This window comes from Copadichromis virginalis, linkage group LG6 (genome assembly GCF_057382275.1).
Source record: "Copadichromis virginalis isolate Kocher_CV1m ecotype Utaka linkage group LG6, C_Virginalis_male_GT1.1, whole genome shotgun sequence".
NCBI classification, from domain to species: domain Eukaryota; kingdom Metazoa; phylum Chordata; class Actinopteri; order Cichliformes; family Cichlidae; genus Copadichromis; species Copadichromis virginalis.
Window position 1 is genome coordinate 20,356,306 of NC_140623.1, and position 15,767 is coordinate 20,372,072.

The 15,767-nt window shown below is 43.8% G+C and overlaps 1 protein-coding gene across 1 annotated transcript; it reads left to right on the plus strand.

The window, feature by feature from the left end:
• The first annotated feature begins 1,953 nt into the window (after positions 1-1,953).
• On the plus strand, positions 1,954-14,853 carry LOC146707661 (hydroperoxide isomerase ALOXE3-like). Its single transcript, XM_085459137.1, has 15 exons — positions 1,954-2,204; positions 5,742-5,904; positions 6,138-6,342; positions 6,485-6,566; positions 6,779-6,901; positions 6,993-7,096; positions 7,521-7,687; positions 7,818-7,961; positions 8,251-8,454; positions 8,638-8,724; positions 8,830-8,999; positions 12,695-12,816; positions 13,020-13,120; positions 13,774-13,944; positions 14,117-14,853. The coding sequence occupies exons 2-15, from the start codon at positions 5,752-5,754 to the stop codon at positions 14,294-14,296; spliced, it is 2,013 nt and encodes a 670-aa protein (XP_085315263.1). The 5' UTR covers positions 1,954-2,204; positions 5,742-5,751; the 3' UTR covers positions 14,297-14,853.
• Positions 14,854-15,767: the final 914 nt, after the last annotated feature.

The following is a 15,767-nucleotide window of genomic DNA, read 5'->3' on the forward strand; positions in this document are numbered from 1 at the left end:
TAGTTGTTTGTGGGATCTCTCCTTAGGGCTTCATGGGTATTATTGTCACTGAGGAGTGTAGTAATCTTGGTATAATAAGAACAAAAGTGCACCTTGCCATCGTCATGTGCAAGAAATCACCACTGACCTAAATATTTTTTTAACCTGTATTTAAACAGGTTATCCTATTAACACTCATTGTTTGTTTACTAGAGAAACCTTTTTCAGATAGTCAAAGGAGCTTGCAAAGAAAAGTGTCTGGACTTCTTTAAGTTGCTTGAAGACGTTTCACCTCTCATCCGAGAAGCTTCTTCAGTTCTAAGGTCAAATGGTGGGGAGTCCCAGATTTAAACCTAGTGGGAGTGACCCCCCACAGAGGGACATTCCTCGCTGCACTGTACAGGAATGCCCAGACCTCTACATTGGAGAGACAAGCGCATGGCAAAACATAGAAGAGCCACCTCCACAGGACAAAACTCAGCAGTCCATCTGCATCTTAAGGATAAAGGACACTCCTTCGAGGATGCCAATGTTCACATTTTGGACAGAGAGGACAGATGGTTTGAAAGAGGAGTGAAAGAAGCCATCTATGTCCACTGTGAGCGACCATCTTTGAACAGAGGCGGTGGTTTACGACACCAACTCTCTGCCATCTATAATCCAGTTTTGAGATCCCTCCCCAGATGCCTTAATGCCCACTCACATCCTGGGCCATCTGACCTCAGGAATTCGCATGATGAGGTGGGGCCAGGTTTCACAAAGAGTTCACCCGAAACTCTGGCTGATTGGGACCCACACCCAGTTTCACACCTTTGCTCAGGCGATTAGAGGATCATCAGGGGGTCCTTTTGTCCCTCTGTGGGGGGTCACTCCCACTAGGTTTATATCTGGGACTCTCCACCATTTGACCTTAGAACTGAAGAAGCTTCTCGGATGAGAGGTGAAACATCTTCAAGCAACTTAAAGAAGTCCAGACGCTTTTCTTTGCAAGCTCCTTTGACTACGATGACCTGGATGGCTGAGAACCTTCACAGACACTTTTTCAGATAGGCATAATAAAATTCAAGCAATAAAGTAGAAGCAATAAAAAAGAAACATCAGAATCAGAACAACAGAATCAAATAGCGAAAACTGTCCGTTTATAAAATTATAAAAATGATATTAAAATCAAGAACAAGTTCCCATTGAGGAATTCACAAAATCGCTTACACATCTTTTAAACTCTGCAAACAAAATCAAGTGAAAGAGCTGCAAATCCTTCTGTATGAACTGACGGAATTGTGAGTGTAAAAAAAAATTTGAGACCACAGACTATAACTGAATATGTAATCTGACAACAACTGTATAAACCAGAAATAGATTTAAAGATAAAGTGGTATAAGTCAGCCATTAATTTATAGATACAATCCCAGTGAATAGTCATATAGAGTGAGGGAACATCCTTTGTGAGTCCAATGAAGACAAATCAGCTAGAGATTGTAAAGTGCAGCGGTGTCTTAAAGGTTTACAGCCACTTCTAGATCATAAATGCCCCACGATAAAGAGAGTCCAAGAGATAGAGAGAAGGAGCAGGGTTATTCATGCAAACTATATCACCATCGTCAAGGAGGAGTAAAGAGTTTTTTATGAGTTTCAATAGAAAAACCTTGAAAAGGTACAGTAGAGGGAAATACTGCCCATACTCTGCCATACTCTGTGTACTTGAACCACTATGACTTCTTTCCATTTAAAATGAGCCCGAGCTCATCAAAAGCTAATTGTAATTGTTGGAAAACCATGTTGGTGGTATGAGCACAAAAATAATTGTGTCATCTACATATAAATGATAAAATATATTTAGCTTTTGCCTTAACATTAATATCAAATAATGTAAGACAGATCACTCCATTAGTGACACTTTAAAAACTCAAAGAGAGACCGTTAAACTGTGCGCACTGCTTGCAGTCAGAAAGGTAATTAGTAAACCAGCCTTCATCTGAAAGGCCTAGTTCCAATAACCTCTAGGAAAATGACAAATCAGCAGTGTCAAGGGCTTTGACAGCTCAATAAAAAGAGTGGTGCAGTTTATAGGTTATTTGGATAACCTTATCTGGCATTTCATCGCAATACATGATTGATGCAACTGACTGGACACTCCCACTAAACTGAGTAAATAAAAAGAAATTGTAGGGGCAAGTTCTGACAGAACAGTTATTCTAAGAAACTTCCTCGTCTCATTTACAAAGGTAAGAGATATTTTCACAGGATTTCAGTCAGAAATTGTGGGTCAAAAAAGGCATTTAGATAATGTCTTCATCCATCCATCCATCCATCTTCATCCGCTTATCCGAGGTCGGGTCGCGGGGGTAGCAGCCTAAGCAAAGAGGTCCAGACCTCCCTCTCCCCAGCCACCTCCTCCAGCTTGTCCGGGGGAATACCAAGGCGTTCCCAGGCCAGCCGAGAGATATAATCTCTCCAGCATGTCCTGGGTCTGCCCCGGGGCCTCCTCCCGGTGGGACATGCCTGGAACACCTCGCCCAGGAGGCGCCCAGGGGGCATCCTTGCCAGATGCCCGAACCACCTCAGCTGGCTCCTTTCGATGTGGAGCAGCAGCTGCTCTACTCTAAGCCCCTCCCGGATGGCCGAACTTCTCACCCTATCTCTAAGGGAGAGGCCAGCCACCCTTCGGAGGAAGCTCATTTCCGCCGCTTGTATCCGCGATCTCGTTCTTTCGGTCACTACCCACAGCTCGTGGCCATAGGTGAGGGTAGGGACGTAGATCGACCGGTAAATTGAGAGCTTCGCTTTTACACTCAGCTCCCTCTTCACCACGACTGACCGGTGCAGCGTCCGCATTACTGCAGCCGCAGCCCCAATCCGTCTGTCGATCTCCAGCTCCCTTCTCCCATCACTCGCGAACAAGACCCCGAGATACTTGAACTCCTCCACTTGGGGCAGGAACTCATCCCCGACCCGGAGTGGGCACTCCACCCTTTTCCGGCTGAGAACCATGGCCTCAGATTTGGAGGTGCTGATCCTCATTCCCGCTGCGTTACACTCGGCTGCGAACCGCTCCAGTGCGAGCTGGAGGCCCTCACCCGATGAAGCCAACAGAACCACATCATCCGCAAAAATCAGAGATGAGATTCTGAGGCCACCAAAGCGAAAGCCCTCCGCCACTTGGCTGCGCCTAGAAATCCTGTCCATAAAAATTATGAACAGAACCGGAGACAAAGGGCAGCCCTGGCGGAGCCCATCACCCACCGGGAACGAGTCCGACTTATTGCCGGCAATGCGAACCAAGCTCTTGCAACGGTTGTATAGGGATTGAATGGCCCGTAGCAATGGGCCAGACACCCCATACTCGCGCAACACCTCCCACAGGACGCCCCGAGGGACACGGTCGAATGCCTTCTCCAGGTCCACAAAACACATGTAGACTGGTTGGGCAAACTCCCATGCACCCTCAAGTATCCTCGAGAGGACAAAGAGCTGGTCCAGTGTTCCGCGACCAGGACGAAAACCGCATTGTTCCTCCTGTATCCGAGGTTCGACTAGCGGACGAACCCTCCTCTCCAGCACCCTGGCATAGACTTTCCCGGGGAGGCTGAGGAGTGTGATCCCCCTGTAGTTGGAACACACCCTCCGGTCCCCCTTCTTGAAGATGGGGACCACCACCCCGGTCTGCCAGTCCACAGGTACTGCCCCTGATCTCCACGCAACATTGCAGAGACGTGTCAACCAAGACAGCCCTACAACGTCCAGAGCCTTCAGGAACTCGGGGCGGACCTCATCGACACCAGGGGCTCTGCCACCAAGGAGTTGTTTAACTGCCTCAGTGACCTCGCCCCCGGAAATTGGTGGGTCACACCCCTCATCCCCAGACTCTGCTTCCTCCCCGGAAGACGTGTCAGTGGGATTAAGGAGGTCCTCGAAGTATTCCTTCCACCGCCCGACAATTTTCTCAGTCGACGTCAACAGCGCTCCGCCAGCACTATACACAGTGCAGGTAGAGCACCGCTTTCCCCTCCTGAGACGCCTGACGGTTTGCCAGAATCTCTTCGAGGCAGTCCGAAAGTCTTTTTCCATGGCCTCTCCGAACTCCTCCCACACCCGAGTTTTTGCTTCAGCCACTGCCCGAGCCGCATTCCGCTTGGCCTGTCGATACCTGTCGGCTGCCTCCGGAGTCCCACAGGCTAACCAAGCCCGATAGGCCTCCTTCTTCAGCCTGGTGGCTCCCTTCACCTCTGGTGTCCACCATTTGGTTCGGGGATTACCACCACGGCAGGCACCAACCACCTTGCGGCCGCAGCTCAATGCAGCAGCTTCGGCAATGGAGACGCTGAACATGGTCCATTCGGACTCAATGTCCCCAGTCTCCCTCGGAATGCTGTTGAAGCTCTGCCGGAGGTGTGCGTTGAAGATCTCGCGGACTGGGGCCTCTGCTAGACGTTCCCAGCACACCCTCACTACGCGTTTAGGTGCACCAGGTCTGTCCAGCGTCCTCCCCCGCCACCTGATCCAACTCACCACCAGGTGGTGATCAGTTGACAGCTCAGCCCCTCTCTTTACCCGAGTGTCCAGAACATATGGTCGCAGGTCTGGTGATACGATTACAAAATCGATCATCGACCTACGGCCTAGAGCATCCTGGTGCCACGTGCACTTATGGACACTCTTATGTTCGAACAGGGTGTTCGTTATGGCCAAACTGTGATTAGCACAGAAGTCCAATAACAAAGCACCGCTCGGGTTCAGATCAGGGAGGCCGTTCCTCCCAATCACGCCCCTCCAGGTCTCGCTGTCGTTACCCACGTGAGCATTGAAGTCTCCCAGCAGGACAACAGAGTCTCCAGGTGGAGCACCTTCCAGCACCCCCCCCAGGGACTCTAAGAAGGCTGGGTACTCCGAACTGCCACTCGGCGCATAAGCGCAGATGACAGTCAGGACCCGTTCCCCGACCCTAAGGCGCAGGGAACAAACCCTCTCGTCCACCGGGAAAAACCCCAACGTACCGGCAGCAAGCCGAGGGGATATAAGAATACCCACCCCAGCCCGCCGCCTCTCACCAGGGGCAACTCCAGACTGAGACAGAGTCCAGCCCCTCTCCAGGAGACTGGTTCCAGAGCCCAGACAATGCGTAGAGGTGAGCCCAACTATATCTAGCCGGTACCTCTCAACCTCACGCACCAACTCAGGCTCCTTCCCCACCAGAGAGGTGACATTCCATGTCCCTATTGCCAGTCTTGGCAGCCGGGGGTCGGTCCGCCAGGGCCTCCGCTCCTGGCCGCCACCCGGCTCACAATGCACCCGACCCCTATGGCGCCTCCTGCGGGTGGTGGGCCTGCGGGAGGATGGGCCCATGTCTCCTCTTCGGGCTGTGCCCGGCCGGGCCCCATGGACTAAGGCCCGGCCACCAGACGCTCGCCCTCGGGCACCCTCCCCGGGCCTGGCTCCAGGGCGGGGCCCCGGTAACCCTATCCCGGGCAGGGTAAACTGTTCCCTCGATATTCTTTTCATGGGGGTCTTCTGAATCGCTCTTTGTCTGGTCCCTCACCCAGGACCAGTTTGCCATGGGAGACCCTACCAGGGGGCAAAAGCCCCCAGACAACATAGCCCCTGGGATCCCTGGGACACACAAACCCCTCCACCACGATAAGGTAGCGATTCAAGGAGGAGAGATAAGATAATGTCTTCAAATTCTTTTAATTGTGATGTCACAATTTTAACTGCTTACATTTCCAAATCAGTGCTAAGAGTGATTATAATTCTCCCCCTACCAGGATTTGAAAAATGGTGCAGTATAAAGTGACCGTATTCACTGGTGATCGCCTTAATTCCACTACTCTCAACAATGTCTTCATTAAGCTGGTGGGCACAGATGGGGAGAGTGATCGCAAGTGGCTCATGGGCTTGAAAGGGGCTACATCCTTCGTCAGAGGAGCTGTAAGTCTGGGATGGCCACCTCCATGATTTTTTCAGGTTCCCTATATGACATTATACATGCAAACTTTTAGGGAAATAAGGGAATTATTAACTGTGATTTATGTAAAGTTGAAATCTATCACCATGAAGATGGTCAAAGCAAACAGTTCACTTCATGGACCACAGTAAATTATAAGAGGAATTGTATGCTCGAGTGTTACAGCTCAGCACAAACTGCTATGTCATTTCTTTAGGTATCAAAGTTTAAGGTGTCCTGCTCCACTTCCCTTGGAAATCTTGTGCTGATAGAGTTAGACAAACAGTCTCTCCCACTGTTCCCAGAAGATGATTGGTTTTGTGCCAAGGTGGAAGTGAAATCCCCTGAAGGAGACATCTACAGCTTTCCCGTCTACCGCTGGATTGCTGATAGCAAGGTGCACCGCTTCAAAGATGGAAAAGGTTTGGGAAACTGTGCTCATCTTAAATCTTGTTCAAACCATTGCAGATGTAAAACAAAGTTTGTAATGAGGCTGAAGCAGTTTCCTAATACAGTATATACCATATTTACAAGAACAACTTGAAACCATTTTTTCTTAATTAGCTCTGAGAGTCTTTGAAGACAACCATCATCTTGGCAGGTACAGTCGGCAGCAAGAGATTCAGCAGCGAGAGGAAGACTATCGGTGAGAATTCAGAGCTTATACATATTTTGGCCTTACAGCTCCTGAAACTAGAATACAAATGCTGTCCAGTTATAGCTGAATATCCTAATACTAATGATATTTAACCTTAAAATTAAGCATTACAATATATTGTTTGTCTGCTAAATGCATTGTAAACTATATTATTCATATATTATGTTTTGTGAATTGAAACTGCAATTTCTTTTTCTCAGCTGGGATGCATATGCAGAGGGAATACCTCACTCCTTGAAGGCACAAAACCCAATTTTTCTGCCATCAGAGGTTCAGTTCTCCTTCACCAAAACTACAGAGTTTGTCTACACTGCTTCCACAGGGTGAAGTTCTTTTTTTTCCTCTTTACCTATCAAAACTATAACTATGTTAAATATAATAAAGAAATAAGATGAATGTGCTCTTCTGTTTCAGACTGACTGAGCTGAAGCTGAAGGGACTGGATAACCGTAAGGAGAAGTGGGATAATATTGACAGCATCAATCGAGTGTTTTGCTGCAAAAAGACTGAAATATCAGGTAACTAACATCATAGTTGGAGTATCGAGTACTTATACTTTGTGCATAATAATATGTACTTAACTGTTACCTTTGAAGTATTACTATATCAGTATACATAGTCGATTTTCCTGAATAATAAGAACATTATACAGTCTGTTCTGCAAAAACATATATATTATATATGTTTATAGCTATTGATTGATGTTTAAAACTGAGAATATAAAGTCTCATTTTATCTTATGACAGGTGATCTAACAAGTAGAATATGGTTTCAATATCTAATAAAGCTCACTAGAGAGAGCTTATGACTTTTTATACATTTCACATAATCAAGACTCTCAGACACTGAACTTCTGACACAAAGTTAGAAATGTAGCAAAATTTGTAGGCTAGTTTAAAAAAGGAACATATTCTTTTTCTTTTTCTTTTTTTTTTTTTGCAGAATATGTTCAGGAACACTGGAAAGAAGATGCTTTCTTTGGCTACCAGTTTCTAAATGGTGTCAACCCCATTTTGATCCAGTGTTGTACAACCCTGCCCAGTAACTTCCCTGTCACTGATGACATGGTCTTTCCCCGCAGTCGTTGCGACCTTGCAGATGAAATGAAGGTGACTGTAGAAAGACACAAAAAAAGGAGAAAGAAATGTTTCTTAAATCAGCTACTTGGTCATTGCAATAAATGCACTTACACATTCACTGAATATACACACTGCTGAAATAACCTGAACTTTCAAACAGAAAGGGAACATATTCCTGTGTGACTACAAGCTTCTGGATGGAGTGAAAGCAAACACCATCAATGGGAAGAAGCAGTATTTGATGGCTCCTCTCGTCCTGCTCCACAAAGATCCTGATAATAAACTAATGCCGATTGCTATTCAGGTAATTCAGTTCAGATGAGCTTTATTTACATAGCAAAATATATATATTTTCTATGGTAAATATGAGAGGAAAATCCCAATAATCAGGCAATTCTTTGTGAGCAAGCACTTTGGCAACTGGAAAGGAAAACTCCCTTTTTAACAGGAAGAAACCTCTGTCAGAAGCCACCTCCCACGACAAGTTGGGAGTGAGGGGAGAGGGAGAAGGACAAAAGACATGCTGTAGAAGAAAGACGGATATTAAAAATAACTAATAATTTGACTTATCACTTGACCCTGTCCTTGTATAGCTGAAGCAGACTCCATCAGATGACAATCCGATCTTTCTTCCTACTGATTCTGAGTACGACTGGTTGATCGCCAAGATTTTTGTAAGAAGTGCAGATTTCAATCACCATCAGCTCAATGCTCACCTTCTGCGCACGCACTTGCTGGCTGAGGTTTTTGCAGTGTCACTGCTGCGCAACGTGCCCATGGTGCATCCTCTGTACAAGGTAACTGACGTTTGCTGAAACTCAGTGTTTTGGTTTGTAAATAATTTTAAATAACGTTGAAAGCATTTGAGTTTATCAATGTGTCCACAAAGGACATTTGATTGTGCAACAGCGTATCTCAGCATAATAAATGCCAAAGTTTTGCCCCAATCTAGCACTAACAGAGTTCCCTCTTTCCCTCAGCTCCTCAAACTTCACACACGCTACACTCTGCAGATCAACTTCTTAGCTCGACGCCTTCTCATTTCTGAGATTGGCGCTTTCACTCAGGTATGCAAAGAACAGCACACTCACTAGACCTTTACCTAAATAACTGTTTCTTTTTCAGTGTCATGTACAACATTTGTCTCTAACTGTGAGCTACCCATTCTCTAGTTTGCATCATCAGGTGGAGAGGGCATGTTTACAATCCTGAAGAGGTCAGTGTCCTCAATGACCTACAGCTCCCTCTGTATGCCAGATGACATTGCTGAACGTGGCCTAGAAGCTGTGCCAAACTTCTACTACAGGGATGATGGCCTAAAGGTTTGGGATATCATCCACAGGTATGGTAGTTTTGCCCTCTTAATGACGCCACCAAGCTGCTGCAGTTCTGTTATAACAATAATATTTTATTATTTGTTAGTTTATTATTTTTATTTTATTTATGTCATTTTACAATTCTGTTTTCCATCCATCCATCGTCTTCCGCTTATCGGGGGCCGGGTCGCGGGGGCAGCATCCTAAGCAGAGAAGCCCAGACCTCCCTCTCCCCAGCTACCTCCTCCAGCTTGTCTGGGGGAACACCAAGGTGTTCCCAGGCCAGCCAAGAGATATAATCTCTCCTGCGTGTCTTGGGTCTGCCCCTGGGCCTCCTCCCGGATTCTGGGAGTTGGCCCAGGACCGGGAACATTATTTTTTCAATTTGGTTTCCCAATAAAAGATCATTGAAAAAATGAACACAAAATTAACACACAAGAAAGAGATGAAAACAGGCGCTGTTGGAATGCTACTAAGCAAGTAACCCCAGTGGAAGGGTTACGTGACTAGGATGAGGGACCTATGGAATCTTCGATACCCAGCATCCAGATTGATGGCGAAACAACTTGGGGAATGTTTTCCAACATTCAGAAGATGGAACTGCTCAGACAGCTAGAGATTGACGAGGTACAACACAAATGCTACGGCAAGGGGAAGCTAGGATGACAGGTCAAGGGGGAGATATCATCACCTCCACCTGAGATTGGGTGGGGGCCCCAAGTGCGATGGAAGAAGGATCATTGAGCACGAGAGGAACTGACCTGAGAGATAAGATCATGGCAAAGCTGGAAACCTGGATCCTTCATGGCTGGTTACTAAGACTATGTGAAGTACCCTCAGAAGATCTACTAGATCAGGGGTGTCGAACCCCAGGCCTCAAGGGCCGGTGTCCTGCAGGTTTTATATGTGTCCTTGATCCATCACAGCTGATTTAAATGGATAAATTACCTCCTCAAAATGTCTTGAAGTTCTCCAGAGGTCTGGTTATGAACTAATCATTCGATTCACATGCGTGATATCTAAAACCTGTAGGACACCTGCCCTCGAGGCCTGGAGTTTGACACCCGTATACTAGATGATGTGAATGCTGCACTATGGACAAGACTGAGACTAACCAGCTGATCTACACCACGGCAACAGTGATCAGTGAGATACTTCGCTACAAGTTCAACAGCCACAAGGAGCAGTGCCCTACATGGAGAAGGAGAATAGAGGCCAAGATAAGGGTAGCACGGAGGGAGGTTAGCCAACTATCGGAGCTGCAGAAAGGTGCAATGAAAAAGGTGCTACGGCCAAGCAAAGACTCATAGCCTTGGCAAACTTGAAGAGGTACACCAAAGAGATAGAAAGCAGGAGAATAAACCAGCTGTTCTCCACAGAACCAGCCATGGTGTACTCTTAATGGCAGGGGAACAATATGAGAATAGCAGCACCAAGGCTGGAAACAGAGCAATAGTGGAAGAGCATATGGGAGAAGAACCCAACCCATGGCATCAATGCTCAGTGGCTAGTGGATCTAAGAGCAGACCACAGCAATCTCCGTGAACAGAGTCATTCAAGAAAGGGTCTCCAGTATGAAGAGTTGGACAGCACCAGGCCCTGACTTGATTCACGCCTACTGGCTGAAGAAGCTGACTGCAGTCCACGAGTGTCTGACAGCACAAATGAACCAGCTTCTAGTCGATGAGAGACACTGAAAATGGAAATACCAGAAGAGCAAAACACCAGCTGAGTCATTCCTACTATTCGGTGCCATTTCAGTGTGATCACTCTTCATCAAAAAATACAACATTTTGAATTATTTTAACATTTCATCTAAAAGAGGGATTTTCAACCTATAAGAAAAATGTATTGGTCCAGCTAAGGATATTATATTATAATATTTTTTAAAATCACAGTCTTTACCCATGACGTGCCAAATGTCCACCCTGTTACAGGACATTCAATTTTCTATTAATAACTGTTTTGAATACACAGTTATAGTAATATTTACATTTTCTAAAAGCTACAATGTCCCTTTTTAAAATCTGCAAGGAAATTTCAAGGAAGTATTTTAAACAAGCATTATATTGAAAGAAGACAGGTTCAGTTTTAAGACACAGTGTAATTTCAAAAGATTGTTTTTAGATTCAAAGGGAATATAAAAAAAAAAATTGGCTCCATTTTTAAGTAACTTAATTTTGCTGATTCATTCCCTCCCAATAACCAAAGAGACCAAAGAGACCTGTTACAGTGCATAGCAATAACAGGGGTGACGGTAACAGGGGGGAGATTTTATGCTAAACTTAGCCATTACTACTAGTATGATGAACAACAAGCTAGTACATGGTGACCACTAAGAACCATTTTTAACATGTTTATTAGCCATATTATAAAAATTACAAAAAAAAATTTGTTTCCACTATTAATAAGCGTAACAGGTTGGACGTGTTATGCTTTGCCACATTACAAAATCTTGCTAAAACATTGAAAAAAGGGTTGATTAAAGAGTGGTACTTACTCGTCTTCTTCTTGAAAGTTTTCCCTCCAAAATATGTTACATCTGGGAGTGTCATGTGACTAAAAGAATAATCAGGTGATGTGTTCTATGGAATTCTTATCAGAGTAACAGGGGTGACAGTTGATTCAGGGACACAACATTTTTTAAAGATTTTAAGTATTAAACATGCATTAATAATAAAAAAGAACATTTGATGAGGAACATTAGAAATAAGCCAATCCAGAAATTATGAAAAATCTAGATTTATTTATTTATTTTTAAGTTATATTTGTAACTAAAGTCGAGCAAGCATGACTGGGGACATAGTACTTTAGTGACTTGTGCTAAAATAAAAGTAATTTACTTTTAATGTATTTATCCTGTGTATATATCAATGTGTTCTATGGTAGAGGGGGGTTAAACATACAAGAAAATGATTTAGAAATAAGCATTAGACAAGTTTTACACTAAATATACCATATTATGTCATTAGGACTCAAATGGCACCGAATAGTAAGAATGACCCAGCTACTGGTAGACAAAGCAGTCGCTTAAAACTGCAAGACTAGGCTGACCAACCTGTGCACTGCCTGGATTGGTTACAAAAGGCCTATGACTCAATGCCCCACACCACTTCCTGTGGGGCATTCCTCTATCTGCTGGTGGAATGTACCACAGGCAGATAGAGGAAGTGGCTGACATCCAGAAATCCTACCAGTGACTGGACAAAGCTGGAGTGAAAGACAACACAGAGACACTAATCTTGGCAGCACAGGAACAAGCTCCATAGAGGCTGGGGTCTATCACATCAGGCAAGACCCCAGTTGCATGCTGTGTAAAAATGCCCCTGAGATAATCCAGCACATAAGAGTAGACTGCAAGATGCTAGCAGGCAGGGGCATGGAGCGCCATAATCAAGTGGCCGGTGCGGAGTATGGCCTGGAAGTCCCGAGGTCAAAATAGGAGGCGCCGCGTAGGATGGTTGAGTGATCAAGCTAAGCAAGTACCACAGGAAGTTCTGTGGTTCCTGTAGGCACTCAGATGAGACATTAGTATATTAAGTTCAGCTTTAAGTACAGACGAATGTTAAACATTGTTCAATTTTTTAAATTAAAGTTTCTCAGAAGGTGTTAGTACTTCTCTTAAAATGAAAGGTGTGTCTAATACTTACAGATATCTACCATCCCTAAGTAAAATGAATGAAATAAATAATGAAAGCATATTTCATCCAATTTCTCAAAGGTTTGTGCAGGGAATGCTCGGCTACTACTACAAGAGTGACAGTGAAGTCCAGCAGGACTCTGAACTTCAGAAGTGGATTTTGGACATTTTTGAACATGGTTTCTTTTCTCAAGCAGAAACAGGTTGGCTTCAAAGAAATGTTCAGTTCTTATTATGATAAAGTTGATTGATCCTTAGTACTGAGATGTTACATCACTGATGATGTGTCCAGGGGCACCAGAGGGTGTATCATAAACAGTATATATAATTATAATCCAAACATAAATCCAATCTTTGTTTGTTCACCTCAATGCAATTGATGCTGGGGGAGTTTTCTGCTCAACAGGAATTCCTCAGACATTTACTTGTGTGACTGAGTTGGTCAAGTTTGTCACCATGGTGATCTTCACTTGCTCAGCCCAGCATGCAGCCGTGAACTCTGGACAGGTGAGTCCTTGTATAAACAGTTTCACTTTTTTTTTTTTAAACAACAGTGCATGAACATCTGAGAACCTAGGAGACCTTTGGGAGAGCAATGATGATCCATCTCATTTAGGATTCTAGCTGCTCAACAGTCCTGGGTCTTTATCCTGTTCTTCATTTCATGATGTATCAAATGTTTTCAACTGGTGAATGGTCTAGTCTGCAGCAAGGCAAGTTCAGCATCCAGACTCTTCCATAATGAAACTATGATGTGATAGATGCAATATGGGGTTCAGCACTGTCTTGCTGAAATATGTAAGTCCTTCTCTGAAAAAGATGTCATCTGGATGAGAGCATGTGTTGCTCTAAAACCAAACTGTATTTATGTATATTTACATCTGAGAAACTCTGGCTCTCTAACATACTCTGTTTATACCCAGTCATGGTACTGACAAGCTGCAGTTGTTGAGGCATTTCTTCCAAAATCAGTGAAGTTAAACTAAACTGGTCATGCAAAGAGAAAATGTGAATAATTATATAAATAGTACCATAAAACTACAGGTACTATATCACCAATATAAAAAAAGAAAGAAAGAAGGAATTATACATTAAACGCCATTATTACACCATCATTTTACTTTTTAATCAGTTATCTTTTACTTCTTGATCAAATGCAGTATGACTATGGTGGCTGGATGCCCAACACTCCCATCTCCCTGCAACTCCCGCCACCGACCACAAAGGGGACGACAAGCGAGGCCACAATGTTGGCGACCTTCCCTGACGTCAATGTAACAGTTCAGGGCATGGCCACCGTGTGGTTACTCAGCAAGCAGTCCAGTGACTTTGTAAGCAGCAAAGATTTCATTAAGAATGACAGGAATTATGTCTGAATTTAATTTTTGTAAACACATTACAACTGTATACAATCATTCCAAGAGCCTATTTTGAATAAAAACAAATAATTGTTTTAATTGAATTTTGTTGAAGAAAACTTAAATGTATCATTGTTCTCATCAGGTCCCTCTTGGCCAGTACCCGGAGGAGCATTTCATTGAGGAAATTCCTCGCAAAATACTAAAGGATTTTCAGATGGAGCTTGAAGATTTAAGTTTAGTTATTAAAGCCAGAAACAAGCGTTTAGAAGTGCCATACACCTACATGGATCCGGCAGAGTTAGAAAACAGTGTGGCCATTTGAATATTAGAAGACTCAGCTGTGAGACAAAATTCAGTTCCCTCTTCAAACAACAGCAGGGAAAGACCTCTAAGTTCTGACTTTTACTGATGAAATAGCTGAAAAAGAACTTACTACTTATAATCACTATATACTAAACTGTAATTTTTTTCATCTGTGTTAAAATGTGATTCTTTTTTTGCATTACAATCTTGAATCATCTGATTTGAAATGAAAAATGTTTGATTTTTGGGGGTGTCTGTTTTGAGACAGTTGATCTCCTGATCATGATGTATTTTCTTCTTAGAAAACATTTACTGCATTTCATTGTTTATATTTTCATTATTTTAATGTTTCAATTTTCTTGAGCTAAACCCAAACAGCTTTTTGATGAGTTAGACAACATGAACACCCTAAACTTCGCCTGAGACTGCTACTTCATCTCGGCCACCAATGTGCACTTGGTTTCTTTGTTTCTTTGCTGAAACCTGATTGTATTTTAGCATCATATTCTAAATTATCAGTTCTCTAAAGCCTCATTTAATGCATGGCACAGATTAAACACACATGGCTCACAGACATTAACAAGATGGGTCTGCATTATCCACATTAGCCTGCTTATACTGTTGACATGTGTAGCATATTTATTTAACACTGCAAAATAGAGTGATGTTTACATAGGCCACTGTATTTTGTGTAGATACCATCTCAGTGGCAAAAATGTGATTATATTCAATTCAGTTCAATTTATATAGCACCAAATCTCAACAACAGTCATCTCAATTCAGAATGTGATAATATCAATTTCCTTTACACTCACTGGGCACATTATTAGGTACACCTTGCTAGCACAAAGCTAGAACAAAGTGTTGGAAATATTCTTCAGTTGCTGCAGATTTGTCAGCTACACATCCATGATGTGAATCAAAGCTTATCTACTGGGTTGAGATCTTATGACTTTGACCATTTAAGTACAGCTCATTGTCATCTCAAGAAACCTGTTTGAGATGAAGTGAGTTTTGTGATATGAAACATTATCCTACTGCCCACATAGCAGACAGGTCTGGCCGGGATCTGGTGTCAAACCAGCACTGCTGGCTGACTTCTGATGGAAGCAGCCATCAGAAGATGGGTACACTGTGATAATTAAGGGACTGACATGGTCTGCAACAATACTCAGGTAGGTCGCTGTGTTTAAACAAGGCTCAATTGGTACCAAGGAGCAGACCAACGTCTGACAAGAAAATATCCTCCCATACCATTATAGTCACTGATACAAAGCTGTATGGATCTATGCTTTTATGTTGTTTGCACCATCTAAATACTGGAGCAGAGAAACCAAAACCAGGCAGTGTTTTTCCAATCTCCTATTGTCCAGTTGAGTGAGCTCATGTCAAATATGGCCCCATTTTCCTGTCTTGACAGGAATGACACCTGGTGTGGCCTATCTGCTTCAAGATTAGACATGACTCATTACAAGTGTTGCTTGTACCGT